Source organism: Mus caroli, unplaced genomic scaffold (genome assembly GCF_978045245.1).
Source record: "Mus caroli unplaced genomic scaffold, Mus_caroli_1 scaffold_9, whole genome shotgun sequence".
Classification (NCBI taxonomy): Eukaryota; Metazoa; Chordata; class Mammalia; order Rodentia; family Muridae; genus Mus; species Mus caroli.
The window spans coordinates 60,156,780-60,177,118 of NW_028227264.1; the positions used below are offsets into that span (position 1 = coordinate 60,156,780).

Consider the following 20,339-nt stretch of genomic DNA (forward strand, 5'->3'; position numbering starts at 1 on the left):
TTTGTCATCTGTCATTAGCTTAATGAACATGGTCAGAAGCCTGAGGAGTCCTCACACACACATTCACAAACCAATGGTCTTCACTGGTGATAGTGCACTTGAACCCAACACCAGATATAATGTTTGCACTGAGCAGGCGCCCCACACACAGCTTTGAACACAGAGAGAGACAGTTGAGGAGTAGACTGTATAAGCCAAGGCTCTGTGGCACCCTGGATCTACTCATGCAAGGCCAGAAAGTAGCCAAAGCAAAAGTTTGAATCCAGGCTATACTTTCAGTACCACAGGGCCATCCATCCATCTATCCATTCATCCATCCATCCATCCAGGTGACAAATATTCTTGTATACTTATGGCACCTTCAGAAACTGAAGGTACCACAGTGGTGTGCTGCAGTGAGGCTCCACATTTGCTAGGCTGATTTTCCCTCCACCTCTGTCATGAATTTCAGAACATGGCCACATCCACCAAACCCTATGATTTCAACTTAATCACTTCAGAGACTGCCGGGTGTGCAAAGGAATTAACGAATGGGTGCGGGCTTAGATTAATCAATGGTGGATGGTGCATGAATGGGTGGAGGGGGAGAGGAATGGAAGAAAGGTGGGATGGAGGGAAGGATGGGAGGCAAGCAGCTGCATCCACAGGAAGCTGGAGCGTAACCAAATGAGAGGAGGTAGCCGTGTTAGACAGGAGTATAAGGAGGCCTTCTGAGAGGTGATGCCTGACCAAGATTGCCAATCTGACCTCACTCATTTGCAGGGCTCCTTACCTGGTGGGCAGTTACATCCTGGAGACATCTTCGGGGCTTCCCGGCGCCTGCGTGAGTAGAACTTCCATTTCTGCACGGAAAGACAAAGAAAAACCATCAGGCGCTCATGAAGCTGCAGCCTCAGAAAGCCAGCATGGGGATGAAGGGAAATGTATGTGGGGGAAGGGTCAACTAAGGGATACAAGGGGGCTAGGAGTCAGGGGGAGAAAGCATGGCAGTTCATGCCTCTCCCCTGCCCATATGAACAGTCCTGATAGCCTTCGAATGGCTCTCAAGCACGCCTTGTAGAAGACAAGATACAGGATAAGGCTTCTCACGCTCACTGCGGTGTCTGATATCTACAGCAGGCTCTGTCCAGGGTCCTCTAAACTAGTCAGCCGTGGTGACTGGATGGCACACGTTTTCTTAGCTCTTGGCTATTGTTTTTCTTCTCTAGCTGGGTATCTGGACAGAGACGAAGCCTTCTCTTCTACTCACCCCTACAAGGGTAGCCTAGGCAGGAGGACATGGGTGGGTGATGGTGGGCTGCGGGCGCTGAGCATCCCTAGACAACCCCCTTCATCAAATCTCTTGTGTTACACTTTGGAATCATAGAGCCAATCTGGAAGGGCCCCAAGAGGTGGGACCCAAGAAGTTGTGTGTGCATGGTAACAGTCAAACATGTTTATGCAAAATGGCCGCACATGGTAGACTGTTTCTGGAGGCCACTATCTGTGTGCCCTCTCTGTAGAGGGGAGTGTGCTGTGTGTTTTACATGGAACTCTTAAACGAGCCTTTTGTCTTAAGGTTTCCATTGCTGTGAAAAGACACCACACTGAAGACAGCTCTTAGAAAGGCAAATATTTAATTGGGGCTGGCTTAGAGTTTGTTGAGGTTTAGTCTTTTGCTAGCTGTTGTAATGCTAAGTCCGGGGGCGGGGGAGGGGGGTGCCCCCAAGACCTAGAGTCTGCAAGTAGCCCCTGTGACCTTGCCTCCAAGTTCATTCTTATTGGTAAATAAAGATGCCAACAGCCAATAGCTGGGCATCAGAGACATGGGTGGGGTTGAAGTTTCCCAGACTTGGGGTTGGAGAGGAACCATGAGGAGAGAAGAAGGCAGGAGGAGGAAGGAGAAGCTGCCATGGGTTAGGAGTCAAGAGGACGTGGCCCTGAGGGCTGCCCAACTGGAGTTAAGAGCAGCCCAGATAAAACAGTAAATAACTCGGGGTTATCAATGGGAGAGTAGATGCTAACAACATAGAGAGTAGGATCTACCCAACTTTTGTGTTGTTTACGGTTTATTGTAAATAGAAAGGTTGTGTGTGTGTCTTTCATCTGGGAACTTAGCTAAGGTGGGATAGAAACCCTGGGTTGGAATTAAATAATTTTTACAACATAGAGGTTTTAGATCATTATCATCATAGTGGGAAACATGGTGGCATTCAGGCCGACAGGGGGCTAGAGAGACAGAGCTGGGAGTTCTACATCTTGGTCTGGAAGCAGCAGAAGGAGACTGTGTGGCACACTGAGTGTAGCTTGAGCATGTACACACACACACACACACACACACACACACACAGAGGACCTCAAAGTCTGCCTACACAATGACATACTCCCTACAACAAGGCCACATCTCCTAAAGTGCAACTCAATAATGGCCCAGGCCTTCATACACATGAATCTATGGGACCATTCCTATTCAAACTACCTAGGAGGCTAGGAGGTTGGCCTGGGTAACACAGGGAATGATTGAGGCCCCTCTGGACACTCCATTTCTCCAGGTTTGCCATTCACAGAACACACAGTGTATTTCATAGGCTTACACCAGCTCCACTCTACAGCTGCTTCTGTCCTTGGTGGTCAGCCCATGGCCCTGGCATCTCCACAGGCTGCACCTTGACCAAGGGCCTGGGTCCCCCCATGACCCCCTTCAATCCTAGGCGCTCTGCTACAACTGAGGCTGAGCCTTCACCAGAGACCTCTGCTGGCCTCTGAAGTAGCAAGGCTTAGCTGCAATACTTGGCTCTGTGAATCCAGAAGTTCCCATGTTGCCAAGACCAGCAATACATGGGTGACTCTCATGCATTTACCAAGTTTGGCTGCCAGCATGAAGTGCAGCCTTGGCCCCCTCTGGAGAGTCCCCAAAGACAATGCTGGCTCTTCTTAATTACTGCTACTTTCTCAGCTCTGGCTTAAGAGCTTCTACTGTCTTGGCAAAATAAAGTGGTACTGGGCCTCTTGTTTTCACAGCTGACCAGATACCAGAGATGCTCCTTTCAAAATAGCCCATGAAATGCACTGACAGGGGCTTTGAAGAACTCACAAATTTCCCTCTTTGCAAGCTGGCCTCCACTGTCCACACTGCCCTCATCATCTGCTTCCATGCCCCTCTCCCCACAGAAAGCTCTCCCAACAACCCCCCCACAGAGCAGACTCCTCCCCGCAACAATACCCCCCAGAACAGCTCCTTGAGCTCAAGTATTCAACAGATTTTCCAGCTCCAAGTTTTAAACTCCTTCCACAGCCCTCCCCAAACAGCATACCCCCACAAACCTGGTAACAATGTCCTGGTAACAATGTCTGGTAACAATGTCTGTTCTGGTTTGCTTTGTATTGTGGCCAACATCTTGACTGACCGCAACTTGAAGAAGAAAGCGTTTACTTTACTTTATAGGTTATCATGAAGGGAAGGAAGTCGGGGCAGAAACTCAAGGTGGAACCCATGAGCAGGAATGGAAGCAGAGACCCAGAAGCAAGAGCTGATGCAGAGACCATGGAGGGGTGCTGCTTACTGGCTTGTTTCCTGGCTTGCTCAGTCTGCTTTCTTATAGAACCCAGGATTACCAGCCCGGGGATGGTGCTGCCCATAATGGGCTGGGCCCTCCCCTATTGATCCCTAATTGAGAAAATGCCTTACAGCTTGATCCCATGGAGGCATTTCCTCACCTGAGGCTCCTCCCTCTCTGATGACTCTCGTTTGTGTCAAGTGAACGCACAAAACCAGCCAGTTCAGCTGGCTACCTTTCATCTCTCCCCACCTGGCAGAGGATTTCCTTCCAGTGGCTGATCAGTCCTCTGGTGGTCAGTCCTTGTCCTCCTAACCCGGGACAGTATTTACACACTTCTCTGTGCGCTTTCTGCACTTGTCTCCCAGGAAGCCATGCTTTCTACAATTCCTATTCTTCTACTCTGGCCATTCCCTCTCTTTCTCCTTTGCCAGTCTTGTCTGCTCACTACCTAAATGCCGCAGGCCATAGGGCCATGGCCCAGGGCCTGCCCTCTGTCTTCTATCCACTGGCTCTCCAAGACCTTGCGTAGTCTAAGGTCTTCAATATTGTCTACGAGTGCCTTAGCCAGTGTTCTACTGCTGTGAAGAGACACTATGGCCAAAGCAACTCTAATAAAATAATTTCATCGGGGGCTTGCTTAGAGTTTCAGAAGCTTAATCCATTATCATCCTGGCAGGAAGCATGGGGGCAAGCAGACTTGGTGCTGGAGAAGTAGTTGAGAGTTACATCCTGATCTGAAAGCGGGGGGTGGGGGGGTGGGGGGGAGAGAGTGAAGGGAGGAGGGAGAGGAAGAGAGAGGGAAAGAATGGTGGAGAGAAGGAGAAAGAGTGAGAGAGAATCAAGCACCTGGGTCTGGCATGGGCTTTTGAACCGTCAAAGCCCACCCCCAGTGACACGCTTCCTCCAACAAGGCCACACCCCCTTATCCTTCTAATTCTTTCAAACAGTTCCACTCCCTGGTGACTAAGTGTTCAAATATGTGAGCCTAAGAGGTCTATTCTTATTTAAACAACCATAATGATCAAAGAGAGCACTATATCCTCATTTCTAGCCTGGGACCTTTCTCGGGAGCATATGACCAGCTATTTTTCTGACAAGTTACTCTGTGCCATCTTGGAAGAGGGTCCTAAGACCAAGCTCCCAGCCTGCTGCCTATCCCAAGAATACAAGTCTCTGTCCCATCAAGAGCCAGCTCAGTTTCTCCCATTCTCCCTCTGCCTCACTCAGCCAGCAATCACCTCCATCCTTGGCCTTGTAGACACCGAGCATCAGAGCCCTTCCCCAACCCCGGCGCCAACACTGGCTCCAGACACAACTGGGGCACAGTGACCTTGTTATCCTACTGCCTGAGTGCACCCTATATCCTGGACCCAGCAGCCCCATTCTCAACCATTGCTGGAGTCACCATCTCTCCAGACTTTCCCCTACCCCAGGGTCTTTGCACTAGCAATTGCTCTCTTTCTAGAATGTTCTTTTTCTAGCTCTCCACCTGGCCTGCTCCTAATGAGACCCTCCTTGCTTCCTGTCCCCTTCCCTACTTCATTTTCTCCTTTACATTTTCCTCTCTCTCCTTTATTGCCTCCCCTTTGCCAACAGAAGATAAATTCCACAGGAAGATCAGCCATATGTTGTGTCCCTCATCATCGAGCGCCCAGAGCATACAACAGCGCCTGACATTCAGTAACCCCCAGCTATTTACAAATCAGACGTCACAGTAAGGCCCTGTCACAGTAAGGCCCTGTTGCGGTGGGCTGTGACTCACTCAGTCAGGTGCTGTATGCCGGCCAACCCCTCTCAGATGGGAATGAGTGACCCAGGTAACCAAGGCACACCCTCCGAGTGGCCAGCATTGGTTGCTTAACCCCCTAGCTCTGGCCTCTTAGGTATCAGAGTTGGAGTAGTGAGAGACTCCAGACTAAGGCTAGAGGTGGGTGGAGCACTCTACAGTCCTGGTTGGGGGGTGGACTCTGGCACTCTACACAGAGGGGGGCCCTTCTGCTGTCTTGGCTAGCAGCCAGGGCCTCCTGGAATGCCCTGTGTGGCCAGCGCTGAAACACCACCGGCCTGATGGGTCACAGCTATTAAAACGCCGGTGTCAGTATCAAAGGGAAGATGCCAGGCAGCCACTCGCTTCCCCAGAGCCCCAGATTGGGCTTAGGGGCCAGTCACTCCCTGTGCCCTAGCTCAGGACTCTTAAAGGGACCAGGCGCCTGCCCAACCCAGGCAGGCATCTGTCACACATGAATCCAGATGGCAGCAGAGGGGAGTGAGGCCAGAGGCCCAGTGTCACTCCAGCCAGGGTCTGCCCTCAGGCAGAGGCTGCAAAATAAGATGTCGCCTGCTGTCAACCGCCCAGGTTCGGAGGTAGAGAGTGCAGCAAAACAGCAAGTATCAGGGATAATTGCCAGTAAGCGAGAATGACACCTTCCTGGGTTGCACTGTGTTTGCCTGGGGTATACATGAGGTTGTGGCTTAAATCCTCTGCACTGGAAAGAAAAATTATAAAGCTAGGTAGAGTAGGGGTATGTCTATAATCCCAGCACACAAAAGGTAGAGGCAGGAGGATCACTGCAACTTGGAGGCTAGCCTGGGCTACAAGATGAGACTGTCCCCCCACAAGATGCCGCCAAAACAACAAAAGAAAGCAGGTGGGGTATAGCTTCGTTAGCAAAGCTCTAATGTGTACACTGTTACATGGAACATGTACACATAGTAGGCGTGTTCAGAACCCTGGGTTAAATCTCCAGTAGACAATAAATTGGGTACAGTGGTCCACACCTCTAACCCAAACATTCAGAAGGCAGTATGATTGGGAGTTCAAGATCATTCACAGCTGCATACCAAGTGTGAAGATAACCTGAGCTACATGAAACCCTGCCTCAAGAATGTTTTAGAACGCCAGGCAGTGGTGGCGCACACCTTTAACCCCAGCACTTGGGAGGCAGAGGCAGGCGGATTTCTGAGTTCAAGGCCAGCCTGGTCTACAGAGTGAGTTCCAGGACACCCAGGGCTACACAGAGAAACCCTGTCTCAAAACAAAACAAAACAAAACAAAAAGAAAGAAAAGTATTTCAGGCCAGGCTTAGTGACACATGTCTTTAATCCCAGTACACAGGACAAGGAACCAAGTGGTCTCTGTGATTTCAAGGCTAACCTGGTCTACAAAGCAAGTTCCAGGTCATACTTATTTATTTATTTATTTATTTATTTATTTATTTATTTATTTATATTTTTGGAAACAGGGCTTCTCTGTGTAGCCTTAGCTGCCCTGGAACTTACTCTAGACCAGGCTAGCCTCAAACTAATAGAGATCCACCTGCCTCTGCCACCTAAGTGCTGGGATTAAAGGCATTCACCACCACCACCTGGCTGAATTTCTTTTAAAACGAACCCTCCTGGGAAAATAAGATGGTGATGATGCCCTGCCTGTGACCCTCCCCATAACTCTGGGTGTCAGAAGAGAAGATGGCCGTGGACACTACCCAGTTAGGTAGAGTAGACATCCCTCTGGTCTTCCTGCTCCCTGTGGCTTTGGGCTGGGCCTGGGCAGGACCTGCTCATTACCCACAGTGGAGAGCAGAGGCTCAAACCAGCAGCCTAAAGCCAGCTGTGTAGTCCAAACCCGGAACAGCACAGGGTGGGGGAGAACAGAAGCAGGCTTGGGAGGGAAAGGCACAAAAGATGGTGGGGGAGGGGGCACTGAAGAGAGCCTAGAAAGGAGCAGGCCCATGAGCGACTGCAAGCCCTGGGGCCTCAGCAGATCTGCTGGCTGGGCGAAATGAAAGCAGAGGAAACTCAGACACCCACACACCCACCCACACCCACTCAACCCCAAACAGACTCACCCAGGCCACTCCAGGACTGGGGGCCACAAGGAGCTCAAGGAATTGTCTTCCTCTCTCCAGTTTGTGTAAGAGCTTGGCGCCTGATCATAGATCACAGACTTCAGGGCTGGGAGGTTGGGCACAAGGGTCTCTGGGTGGCTGTGGCAGCCTCTTCCTAAGCTCAGGGAAGGGAGCTGCCTGTATCTGTGTGTGAGCATTCCAGACTTCATGTTGGGAAGTTCTTCTGTCCAGCTAACCCAAGGTCTGCCTGCTGCCTCTGGGGAGTCAAGGAGCTATGTAGGTCTCTCAACTGGCTGTAAGTTGTCTGTGGAGTGTCTTGACATGGGTGTATAGCACCTCAGAGACCCAGAGAGATGAAGCCAGGCCACTGATATAACAGGTCCAGGGACAAGAATCGTGGATAGGGATGCTGAGACTGCTTTCACGACCACCCCCCCCCTCCACCCGGGATAGGACTGGGATGCATCTATGTGCTTTGCAGACTAATCCGGAATCAAGTGGAGCCAGAGGCTGGGCCTGGGGAGTCAATACAGAGGGACACAAGGCAGTCCACAAGCCCTTGTTAGCATGACTGTAGCTGAGAAGAGTGAGTGGTCACAGACTGCCCTGGCTCGTCACAGGGAGGTGACAGCTGAGCTGAGGCAGACAACCAGGTGAGGGGGCTGGGAATGACTGGAAGCCAGCACCGTAGTCATGCTTCTCAGAAACCACACAAACTTCTTGTCATTCGTTTGGCAGACCTCACAACCCATGTGAAAACAAGCAGGAAACTGAGGCATAGAGGGTTAAGTAAGAGGGCCGGACTAGAACCCAGGAAGCCTGACTTGGAGCCCACATCCTTCATGCCATGTCTGTGATGAGGGATTTAAAAATATCTCCAAATACCAGGAGTGTCTCAAGACACATTCACTCTGTGTGAATGATTGTGTGTGTATGTTATATATATATATATATATATATGTATGCATGCATGTTTGTACATATGAGTGTGTGTATATGTTATTATATGTTTGTAAATATGGTATATATCTACATCTATATAGATAGATAGATAGATAGATAGATAGATAGATAGATATAAGTATAGGTATAGATATAGATGTATAGATATATGGCGGTTCTGATGCTAAGGTCCTATTCCCCAATTGGTTCTTGATTTGTCAGTAAAGAAAGCCCAGGAGCAATTGCTGGGCAGAAGGTAAATGTGGGACTTCCAGGTCCCAGGAGGAAAAGGCAGATGCAAGGAAGGAGAGGGAGTTTCTCCCATGCTTTGGAGGGAGAAGAACACAGCAACCATTCGAGGTCTTGGGGCGTGGCGGGGGCAGCTGGGCCCTGTGGTCAGTACTACAGGTGGGTGGCCAGGGGTGTTTGACAGGGGCCAGATGGGACCAGCCACTGAAGTTTAGGGCAGGTGGAGAGACAGAGATAATGACTTGGCAAGGGCATGCTTTTCCAGGCAGCAGATATCAGTGCCCAGCAATTGTGCCAAGAAGTCAAGTTGTAAAGGAACAGACTGTGTGAGTGTTTTGTCCAAGGATTCAAGGGTAGTCAGGTGGAGGCTGGTAGCATGGCTGGTCCTAGAGCAAAAGCTATAGCATAAAATTACACACAACATATGTGTATGCATGTATGTTTGTACATATGGGTGTGTATGTATATATATGCATACGAGTATGTGTGTATGTATGTATATATGTATGCATGTTTGTGCATGTATGCGTATATATGAATGCATGTTTGTACATGAGTATGTATGTGTGTAGTATATTTATACATGTGTATTTGTGTGTATGTGTAAATAAATATGTGTGTATGTGTATTTGTATATGTGTGTGTGTGTATGTATGTATGTGTAGGAGCATGAGTATAGAAGACCACAGGATATCACGAGTGGGGTCCGCAATTGTTTTCTAACATATTTTTTATGGGAGGTCTCTCATTGGACCTGGGGCTCACTCACTTGGCTAGGCCAGATAGCCAGAGGCTCTAGGGATCTGCCTATTTCCTGTCATCCAGGGCTAGTGTTACAGACACAGGCCATCATGTCTGACTTTAAAAGAAATAAAACAAAACAACAGACAAAACCATGCCTGCTGAGCACCCACGCTTTCTCAGCAAGCACCCCACAGGCTGAGCCATCTCCCCAGCTCCAGGGAAGAGCCTTGGCGGATGATATGATTATCACCCCCGTTCTAGAGAGGTGCATCTCAAGGCACAGAGAGCTCTACCAACTTCCTCGAGCTCACGCAACCTAGTTGGACTTGAACCCAAGCATCTATGAGCCATGTCTGGGCTGAGGGCAATGGGACTAAACTGTATCAGTCATGACATGATGTGACTGTAAGGTCTGAGGGAGGCTGGAGGCCGAGTGATCACAGATGAGCACCCTGTGTAAGGGAGCAAGGCCCCTCTCCCTCTAACTTTAGATGTTTGTCACCCATGCTTGGAGTTGATGGTGGCAGGTGGTAGATGCGTCTGGAACTCTGAGAAGATGAAGAACACATTCCTAGTGAGATTTGACCAACCCTGGAATAATCATAAGTCCTAATAATATAAGGTAGTGAACTCCCTATAGGGGGAATGTAAGTGTAAGAACCAAGACTGCTGTGAGGATTCCTAATATAGCCCAAGGCGTCTTTCTTTTTCAATGTGAAACTTGGGATGGGGTGGCCTGGAGGCAACAAACTCTTGGGCCTCCCAAATAACCATTCCTTCAAGGCTAAGGAATCTTATCACTGGTCCAGAGAGCAAAGGAAGAGAGGTCCCAGTGAGTGCCTGCACACTCCATTCTCTTCAGCATCCTTGTCTCTACAAGCCACCCAATCAGAACCTGACTCTCTGCAGCCATACTGGGAGAACACCCAGAGTGCAGCTCATAACCATGATTGGACTCTCAGGGGTGTCAGAGGCCCAGGACAGAGGCTGGGGCATCCCGGCCTTGCTGTGACAGCTTATATACCAGGTAAAAACGAGGCAGCCTGGAGATGTTGACAGGCGGGTCGAGTCTGAGAGAGGAGAGATAGGGAGGAAGGAGAAGACAGGGAGGAGAAGACAGAAAGACCAGGCTGCCTTCCTCAGAGGTCACTGAGGGTGGGGTTAGGTCAGGAAAGGAAGGGGCTAAAAAGACCCATCTGGAGTGGACTCCAGTCACATGGGGTTTCCCAGAACCTCATAATAGCCTCCAGAAGAGAGACAGGAGTCCAGTGTTCCCCCGGGGAGGCTGGGCCTGCCTCTCCCAGGCAGTCCCACCCCTTTTGTGCCCAGCTGCAGGGCCAGGGGAACCCAGCTGCCAGCGGCCTCCTCTTGAGTGTTCCTAGCCTAGCCCTCCCCAGCCCTGGGCCTCAGTTTCCCCTGAGGGAGCCTGTTTATTTTCCTCACTGGCTGAGGAAAGACCAGTGCTCAGGGTACATAGAGAGACAGAGACAGACAGACAGACAGACACACACACACAGATGGTAGAAATATGAATGGGGAATGTGGCTCTGGCCATCCATCGGGTAAGCCCAGACTTGTGGTGAAGCAGTTCCTGGTGTGAACAGTAAGAACCCACCCTGGCAGAGCCCAGCATGGCTGAGATCAGATCTCAGGTCAGGATGAAGACTCTCCTAAGGGTCTTCCTTACCAAGGCTAGAATGAAGAAATAGTGCCCATGGAGCCATTCCTACGATGGCCAGTAACACAAGCCAGGAGCCAAGCCAGTTCAGTCCAACCTCTCCTCTGTAGGGGCCACAGCCGGCTGAGCACCTCCCTAGTCTTCTTCGTGCAGGGTAGCACATGCTAGTGGCTGTGCTGACCTAGCCACTACTATTCACTAGCCACATGACCCTGGACAAGTCACTTGACCTCTGTGGGCTTCAATTTCGATCTTCTCTGGAAAAGGGATGGATGGTGGACACAGAAAGCACACATAGGGTTGCTGCCCAGCTCCAAGGGATCAGAAGATGCCGAAGCTCTGAACAGCGAGTGCCAAGTTCACAGTAAATCCCCAATAAACGTAGCTATAAATGCCGAGATTGGCTGTGTTGTCTATTTAGTCACCCTTGATGGGGGGTAGGGAGTGTCAGTGGTTACAGTCAGCACGCCTGGATGATTTCATCTGATCAACCGTCATCTCCTTGCAGGTCTCTGCCATCTGTATTTTTCTAATCAGGATCCCAAGTTTCACCCAACGCGGCTGAGGGCTGCGTGACACCCAATGCTGTGGGCTTGCCGGTGATATTATTCTGCATCCCTCCCCCACCCCTGTAAAATGTTGCTAAGCAGCCTGGGAAGGAGTAGATGGAACTCTCGACCTTGGGGAGTTGGGGGCCAAAGGGGAAGATGTCCAGTTGCTCCTTGCAGGCAGAACTGATCAGGAGGAGCCATCCCCGGCCTCCAGCCAGAGCCAGGCATGCTGCCCAAATACTGTACCCTCAGCTGATTGCTATGAAGCCCCTCCCCCAGGGACACTGGGAGCAAATGCTAAGCCACAGCTGGGGCTGGAAGTACATGAGCCTCAGTTGGCTAGAACACTTCCCTAGCCTCTAGCAAGATGCGGATTCAGAGTGGGGAGAGAGAGCTTAGTTGCTCAAGTGTTGTCCTAAGCGTGAGGACCTGAGATCAGAAACAGGGACTGGGTGTGGGGTGTATGCTTGTAATCCCAGTGGAGGCGGAGGTGGAGGTGGAGGTGGAGGTGGAGGCGGAGGCGGAGGCGGAGGCAGAGGCAGGAAGATTCCTGGGGATCACTGGCCAGTAAATCCAGATTACTAGGCAAGTTCCAAGCCAGTGAGAGATCCTGTGACACACCAATACACACACACACACACACACACACACACACACACACACTCTTGAGGAACAACATCTCAGGCTGCCCTCTTGTCTCCATACATCTATAAACCTTCATACACATGTACACACACATGTGATCGATCTTAAATCAGTTGATAGGTAAAAATCTGCCTACCGCTTCCAAAGGCCCAGACCATGATCAATAACAAGCCTGGAAACTAATGAGCTTTTGGCCCTCTTACTAGGTTGTCTGGACAAATGAAGAGACAGGACATTTAATGGTTATGCAGAGGAGGACCCCCGGCCCACATGGCTGGGGCTAAGTCACAGATGGCTCGTAGAGTTTTCCTTGTGTACTGGCTCCAAAGGGCTGGGAGAATAGGCTGGTGTCCTGGATGGAGGAGACTGAGATGTCTGACCAGGCTCAGGAGAGCTAATCATTGAGTGATTAGTAATGTCTGCCACCATTGGGCAGGGAAGCCACTGCCATGTGCTATGTCTGCTTCTCTTCTCTTCTCTTCTCTTCTCTTCTCTTCTCTTCTCTTCTCTTCTCTTCTCTTCTCTTCTCTTCTCTCCCTTCTCTCTTCTTTCCTTTCTTTCTTTCTTTCTTTCTTTCTTTCTTTCTTTCTTTCTTTCTTTCTTTCTTTTTTGGTTTTTTGAGACAGGGTTTCTCTGTGTAGCCCTGGCTGTCCTGGAACTCACTCTGTAGACCAGGCTGGCCTCAAACTCAGAAACCTGCCTGCCTCTGCCTCCCAAGTGCTGGGATTAAAGGCGTGCGCCACCACTGCCCAGCTTGGCTTTTTCTTTCTCTGTGCTAAATGTCATTTTAGGCCTTTCCAGGAAGTGCTCCCGGGCAAGTCAGAGAGGGGAGAAAGTTCTCATGGCTTCAGAGATCTTTCTAGAGGACACCAAGACGAATCTAGAAGGATGTGGAGTAAGGGTGTGTGTGTGTGGGGAGACATCTTTCTGAGAGTGACCAACAGGACTTTGTTCTGGGACTGTTATTTCCTGCCACCTCCTGCAAGGGCTCGCTACCCAGTGGAGCTACCTGAGAAGCTGAACAGAGACAATGACAGCTCTAAGGCATCAACTCTTGCTAGCTCTCCGAAGCTTCCTGGAGCATTGCTGTAAGACTCAAGGCCCTGCAAAGCTTGATGGGAAAGTGATCATGGGCCATGTCTGCTGAGAACCCCGGAACCGGGACTAGGCACACATGTAACATGTACTGACCATCAATGGCCCACCAGTGAGCTAATAGTTAACTAGAGAACAGAAAGGGTACCACAGAAGAGACAAACCTCCTACGTCTCTCCAACAGGATCCTGTCCTGATCCTTTGATGCCAGTGGAGGAGAATCTTCTGGACCTGTCTTCCCATTGCAGAGCAGGGGCCCCAGGCATCACTCCCCGCACCAAAGGAGGCATGATCTGGGATGAACTCAATGGCATGCTGGACTTTGTTCGAGGAATCCCTAAGGCCTGTCCCTAAGGCTGTCAGGTACCCAGGGCACTGCTGCACAGGCAACCCACCCTGTGACACAGCCTGCTCGATCAGAGCCCACCTCTCGGTCCACAGCCTAGTGTTTTAATCTTTTTACCACTGCTTTGATCTCTCCTCTCAATAGGCCAGTAAGAGGTCCCTGGACACACACCCTATAGACGAGAGACATTCGCAACCACAGGTCTTTTTTTTTTTTTGAGGGGGAGCGTCTGCCAGCATTCCATCAACATCTTGGTCTGGAAGTTTCTTCTACTTCCTTTCCCAGGGATTCCCTAACGTGGAAGGAATTAGTCATGAGGAGCAGGAGGGAGGCTCAGTGACGCTGGTCTCCTTATCTATAAAGTGGGGTAGCATAGTGCCAGCCACTGCAGAGTAGGGAGGTCGGGAGGTGCCATCCTGGTCATATATGTGGCCTTGCTGTACCCTATGAGCCACTCCACGGGACAATACAATAAGGGTACTGGGAACGGCATTGTAACTGGGGTGGCCTCCCTCAGAGTCCACAGGCCAGGGGCCTCAAGACACTGCCCCATCCCTAGTTCTGGGCCTCCAAAAATGAATTTGGCTGGTTTTTAATCTCAATCCTGCCTCCCTTCCCCCAACCCCTCTTTACCCTCCCACCCCCCCCCCCCATCTTCTGCCCAGTCTAGCCCGGGTGTCATCTGATTTTCTCCATTTGGGACATTCCAGTTTCTTTCTTCACAGCAAGGAAATCAACTGTCAGGCAGCTGGAGTGCTCATTAAGGGTCCCTACACTACAGAAAGGCGCTGGCGGGAAATCAAACCCAGCCTACCAATCCCCAGGTCTTCTCCCAGTGGTGACCCATCCACCAGTGGCTGGGAGCCCCCCTTGGATCTGACCTTGCTCACTTCTTCCCAAATGTCCTTTCCTACTGGGTCCTTTTGTTTGGCCTGCCCTGCCAGCCCTACAAACCCAGTCTCTGTCCTCTGCACACTTCATGTCTCCCTGGATTGACGGGGATCATCAGACCACCACACAGTGTCCTGAATTCCCTCTCTCCTCCTTTGAGTGGCTCAGGCCCAACTGCTCCAGGAATTGCTCTCTGGGGCATCATCACCTCCTGCTGGTGGGGCCATTCCTTCCAGCATCGGTGCTGTCTGCGACGCCCTGAGGGTCTCATAGCAGTCCCAGGGTGGACTTGGAACCTGGATTTAGCATCCATGAAACCTAACCGCAGGGGGTTGTGAGGTCCTCTCCAGGTCCCAGCAGAAGGGGATTTAATCTTAGTCCCCATGCCCTCTCCAGGGACCCCCTTCCTAACCCTTTCACAAATCTGTTTTGAAACAAAACTACATGGCCCTCCCTTTCTTATCCTGGTCTAGCCTCGTCCACTTTTATTATTATTATCATCATTATTATTACTTTTTTAGTTAAAATTATTTATCATCACTGTGTGTGCAATCGGCAGGTGCTCTTACTTGAGTATGTATGCACATGCACTCCTATGCTAGGATATAAATAAGTAAGTCTGTGGGTTTCAGAGATTAAACTCAGGCTGATTTAGCAAGCCCTTCTACCCACTGAGCCCTCTCGTCAGGGCTCACCCCTTCCTCTCTTGTTCTGTGCTTATACGTGGGAGAATAATCCTGGGGAAGGAGAGATAAAGGGTAGGTTCCCCCTCTAGTTTCTTTGGAGACACTTCCACAGGCCCCCACAGCTGCCTATTGTGTCTAATCTTATCAACCTGATTGAATCAAGTAAAGTCCAGAGGGTCTGGGCACACGCCCTGGGTGAGTCTGAAAGAGGGTTAAGTTAGCACAGAAGAGCCAGACAGAGCAACGCCTTGGCTGGGGATCTGCTGGGAGCTGGAGGGGACCCTCTGAACCGTGAGCCAACCTTAGCCCTTCTCCCTTGTGTTGTTCCGGGCAGACTATTTTCGTCACAGCAATGAGAAACTCCGCTGCCCGGCCAGTCACCAGCTCCCCTGTCTGCCAAGCGCTTTCTGTGAGAGTAGAGTGTGTGACGGACTCCAGTTTGATTTTCATTGGATTCCAATAGAATAAGCCACATATGCTAGTGATCACTGTATGAGACCAGGTGACCTTTGAGGGCCCCTTTAGCAGCCCCCAGACCGGAGACCCCGTATTTGCCAGGTTCTGTGTCAGGACAGCTCCCTCCAACATCCCCAGACTACGACCTCTAGGTGTTATTACCCCTGCAGCTAGCAAGTCCAGTTAGCTCCGTCCCCAACATCACCCCCAGCCATGGTCCCCAAACAGCCTCCTGTCAGCCTTAACTCCCATTTGAGGGACATACACATCTTTCATTAAATCCTTTGGTAGCTTCCCATTTCCCCACTTCTCCACCTGGCAGTCCCTTTGTGACCTGGGTTGCAGACCGGATCCAGCTTCTCCCCAGTGCCCATGGTTTAGGTCGCCATTCACAGCCCCCCAAAGCAGCCCTGCCCCCACCTCTAGCTCCATCCTCCAGAGCCCGTTCCCTGGGTGGTGGTGGGGTTGTCTTAGCACAAAGCCTGATGTTGGTGCCAGGCAAACTCCTATTCACACCTGGTCTTGCCCTAAAAAATCACTTCCTCAGGGACCCACCTTATGTTGTATGTAAGACATTGATTTCCTGGCCGGTTTTCCTCTATTATTGTAACGATTCCCTCCAGACACCGTGTCTACTCGTTTTCTTTCTCTGTCCCACTCAAGTTCAGGAAGACTGAAGTGTTCCCCCGGAGCGGTTGTCCCCCACCCCACTGCAGCTAGCTCTCAGCGATGGGTGCAGAGTAAGGAGGCTTAGCTCTAACACTGGATGTCACCATATGGCCCTGAACAATCTACTGCCCGGCTCAAGAACTTGGTTTTTTCCCCCTCTGTAAAATGGGGTCACTTCTTATCATCTTTGGGGTGCTTCTCAGTTCGAGAGGCGAGGGTCAAAGAGTCATCAGGGTAAACAGGAGCTTCTGCTTGAAGCAGGGGACTCGACAGGAGAGACAAACGGGAGGCCTGGAGGTCTGGCACAGGGATGCACAAGAGGAGGCGTTTGCCACCCTCTTCAGTCCACACAGTGCCCCTCCCCCACTCGCCAAGCCCAGAGCCCAGAGACTGCCCCCAAGCCTAAGGAACTGTGGGTGGCCTGACTGAGTCTTCTTAGTTCTGACCAGTCATGGCAATGGGCTGTAACAGCAAGCGTGGGCCACCCTCTATGCTGTAGCCTGTGACTTCCCCCATGGGGCCATCTAGGGAATTACTATAAAAGAAGCACCCAAGAGAAACCTAACTGCGGGAGAGACCTAACCAACCCAATTAGATCTGACTAATGCTCGCCATCATTCTGTAAGCTCAGAGAGGTTACAGTATGTGTCCCAGTTGCACAGCATCCCAATAAATCCCAAGATGGGTAGAAAAGGACAGAGTTACTTGCTGGCTTTTCAGCAGCACCCTTTCAGTTACTAACTCACGAACACCTCCCATTGTGCTCTTCAGATTCTCTTAGGCCGCCAGCCCCACTCCATATTGGGTTCCGCTTTCCCTCCTTATCGCCCACACCCACACTCCGCCCCACTGGAGTCTGCATTTCCCGCCTCCCCAGGGAGGATGGCATTGCCACAAGCACTCTCAGGATTCCCCGAGCAAAGACATGCATTAGTAACTTTTGAACTACCTGGGAAAGGAGACATTTGAGAGAGAGCTGCATCCTTTCCGCAGTTGCATGGATGGAGTTAGGACCATTCTAGAGGCCACAGCCAGAAGAGTCATAGGTTAACGGGACCCTGAGGAGGACTGGGCCAGGAAACTCACACTTGGGCCCTAGGGGCCAGAAACAGCAAACAAGGACCAGCAAAGAGCAATCCACTTTAGAAATTGTCCCTTTAGGTCCTTAAATGGCTCACTCTCTTGCCCTGCTTCCAAATGTGACCATAAAACCAGGCAGCACCCACACCCTCGTGGAACGGACAGGGCCACCAGAGCCCCCCTGCAAGCGTGCCCCCAGACTATTTCCCCGCAACCAGCCCCGGCGGCCTCTGCGCACCTTTTGCGCGCTCTGCTTTTCTCCACCTGACCGCCGCGCGCTTAGGGCGCCCCCAGCCCAAGACCCCGGGGTCTCCCGGAGCTGGGAGGTCCCGCGCATGGTGCTCTGAATCCCTGGCACCTCAGCGGCGATCCCTGCCCACAGTTCTAGGACAGGCAACCTGGGCGAGCGTGCAAAAGAGCGCCGGCCCGCACTGGCCCGCGGAGTCCCGGGACTGCGCGAGGGGGCGCCTCGGGGTGGGGATAAAAGGCAGCAACAAAGGGCACAAACCTCGTCCAGCAGTTGGTTGACTCGTCCCAAAATAGCTTTCTCCATCTGCTGCTCCCCGCGCTCTGCTTCCAAGCGCAGCACCCGGGCCTGCAGCTCCGCGGTCCGAAAGTGGGCGAGCAGGCTGAGCGCCAGCGAGCACAGCGCTAGAGCCAGCAGTCCGCAGCACCCGGGGCTCGGCAGCCTAGCGCACTGCTCAGCCAGCGCCACTGTCCCGGGCCCCGGAGCGCCCAGCTCCCCAGGGCCGCGGCTGCCAGAGGCTGCCGCTTTGCGGGTGCGCTCCGCCACCATGCCCTCGCGTCTTGAGAGCCAATAAATAAATAAATAGAATAAATAAAAACGAGATCCAAGAGGCGCGATCCAAACTGAGAGGCAAGGGGAAAGGGGGCTAACGTGGCTAGAGGACGTCCCTTTCCTTTGCTCGCGAAAGAGGACCGAAAATGAGCAGTCGGGAGTCGGGAGCAGCCAGCAGATCGGAGTATGCCAAAGTAAGAAAAAAGTTATTTCGAAGAATGTTCCAAGTTCGGGGATCTGGCCCCGCTCCCCACTCTTTCCCTTCGCTCTTCTGCAGAGTCCTCGGGCTGGTGAGACGCTCGGGGTCCTTCTGGGTGTTTTGTGTCTCCGGGGAGAACGGGTGTCAGTCCCCGGGCGAAGGGGCGCGCATGCAGGGCCCCATGGGCAGAGGTGGGTCGTGGCTGCAGTGAGCCGCGCTGGGGCCGATTCTGGCGCCTCTGTAACTTGACACAGCCGGCGCGGCCGCGCGGATCGGATGAGCGCCGGGCGCTACTTCCCAAACTAATCTCCTGCGCCCCTCCCTCGCCCTCCTCCCGCTCCTCCTCCGCCTCCTGCGGGGCCGCGGCTGGGGTTTGTTTATTTATGCAAAGTCGCCTGGGGTGGGGGGGCGTGGTGTGCGGGGCCCCGCCGACCTCGGTAGCCCCCGTCCCGGGCTCCTGGTGCCCTTTGAAGTGACACTTGGGGTTATTTATAGGCTGGGAGGGGGTATGGGGTGGAGCGGAGGCTGCTCTCCTTTTCCCGTCCAAAGATTCACACTCAAGACCTCAAAGACATAGGGACCTGGCATCACAGCACCCCGCTTTCCCAGAACATCGGGGACCCTCCTGCCACCCAATGCACCGCACCACAGCACTCCTCTTTCCTAGGGCCTGGGTGGTGGGTGGTGGTGGGTGTGGGGGACCCTGCGGGCAACCTGTTGAATCACTGTCTGGACGCCTGCTTGGTCCTGTACGTTCCTGAGTTGGGAGATTTGCAGTGACAGCAGACAATCTCTCCCTCACCATTTCTACCCTGGGCCCTTCTCTTTGCAGGTGTCTCTGGTGGTGCCACCAACCACAGATTCGCTCAGAGTGGAAAACCCAGCGCCTCGGGGCAGCGGTATTAACCCCCTCCCCCTTTTCTCTTTCAGAACTAAACCTAAAGACCTACAGAACAGAAATTTATCAGGAGTCACGCCCACCGCCCGGGTTTATCCTAGGATGTCTAACAGGCGCAGGCGGGGGCGGGGGCGGGGGCGGGGAGGTGGGCGGGACTCTTATTTATGTTGATCTGAGACCCATAGCAGACTAGCCAACCTAGGATTGCAAGCCATCAAAGGCGGGCAGTTCTCATACATACACACTCCATCTCCCCTTATTCCCCCTCAAAGCTAACCCTGTGGTGGCTTCCACGAGAAGAGCTAGTGGTCTTTGGGCGTTCTGCATTTGGTATTTTCCTCTCTTTTCTACCCCCGCTCCCCACTTTGAGTGACGTTTGTCAGTAGATTTCTCATTTCCTTGTGCCTCTAGACACTCCTGAAAATGAGGTGGTGGGGCTGAAGCATCGGGCAGGGGAGGGTAGGCTGACTCTTGAACTGTGAACAGGAAGTGGGGGGTGACAGAGGTGTGGGAGTGAGCGTCCTTTCCTAGTAACAAGGCAAACTTTACATTTTGCATGTTGACCAGTGAGAAGGAGCATTATATGCAATGCAAACATTAGTGTGGAGTGCACATCTAACGGAATGGGAGCTTGTAATACAATACTTATATAGACTTAATGTAAGACTGACTGCTAGGTAGTCGGATACCACGGAGAACTACTGCGGGGTTAGAAAGCAATGCAGCGGACAAGGCTGGTGCCCAGGAAGTCCCAATGTCAACATTTCCTTGATGTGTCTCATTAACAAACAGGCCTCTGGGTCTCTAGCCTGGTCAAGGGATATCTCCTCCCAGTACGAATGCCTGAGAACTCAGAGACATTCAGAACCAGTAGGGGGCGCTGGAGAGTTTCTCAGCAGCAGTGTTCACTACAGGAAAATGAGCAAGTTGAGGCTTCTTCATGGCCTGCCCGGATCAGTCTGAAAGGCGGTTTGAACTGATGCAGCAAATATGAAAACATTTCGGGCCTGCAGTATTTTTGAGATTG

General features: G+C 51.8%; 1 protein-coding gene across 1 annotated transcript; it reads right to left on the reverse strand.

Annotated features, from left to right (window-relative positions):
- Positions 1–752: 752 nt before the first annotated feature.
- On the reverse strand, positions 753–18,694 carry LOC147002661 (collagen alpha-1(XIII) chain-like). The gene is made up of 2 exons (XM_085842573.1): positions 17,925–18,694; positions 753–842 (listed from the first exon to the last, which is right to left on the reverse strand). Exons 1-2 carry the CDS (start codon positions 18,210–18,212, stop codon positions 753–755), a joined length of 378 nt encoding a protein of 125 aa, XP_085698699.1. The 5' UTR covers positions 18,213–18,694.
- Positions 18,695–20,339: the final 1,645 nt, after the last annotated feature.

Coding starts and splice junctions, on each gene's coding strand:
- LOC147002661 (XM_085842573.1), bottom strand. CDS start 18,212: ATGGTGGCGGAGCGCACCCGCAAAGCGGCAGCCTCTGGCAGCCGCGGC. Junction 843..17,924: donor TCAACCAACTGCTGGACGAG/GTTTGTGCCCTT, acceptor CTTTCCGTGCAG/AAATGGAAGTTCTACTCACG.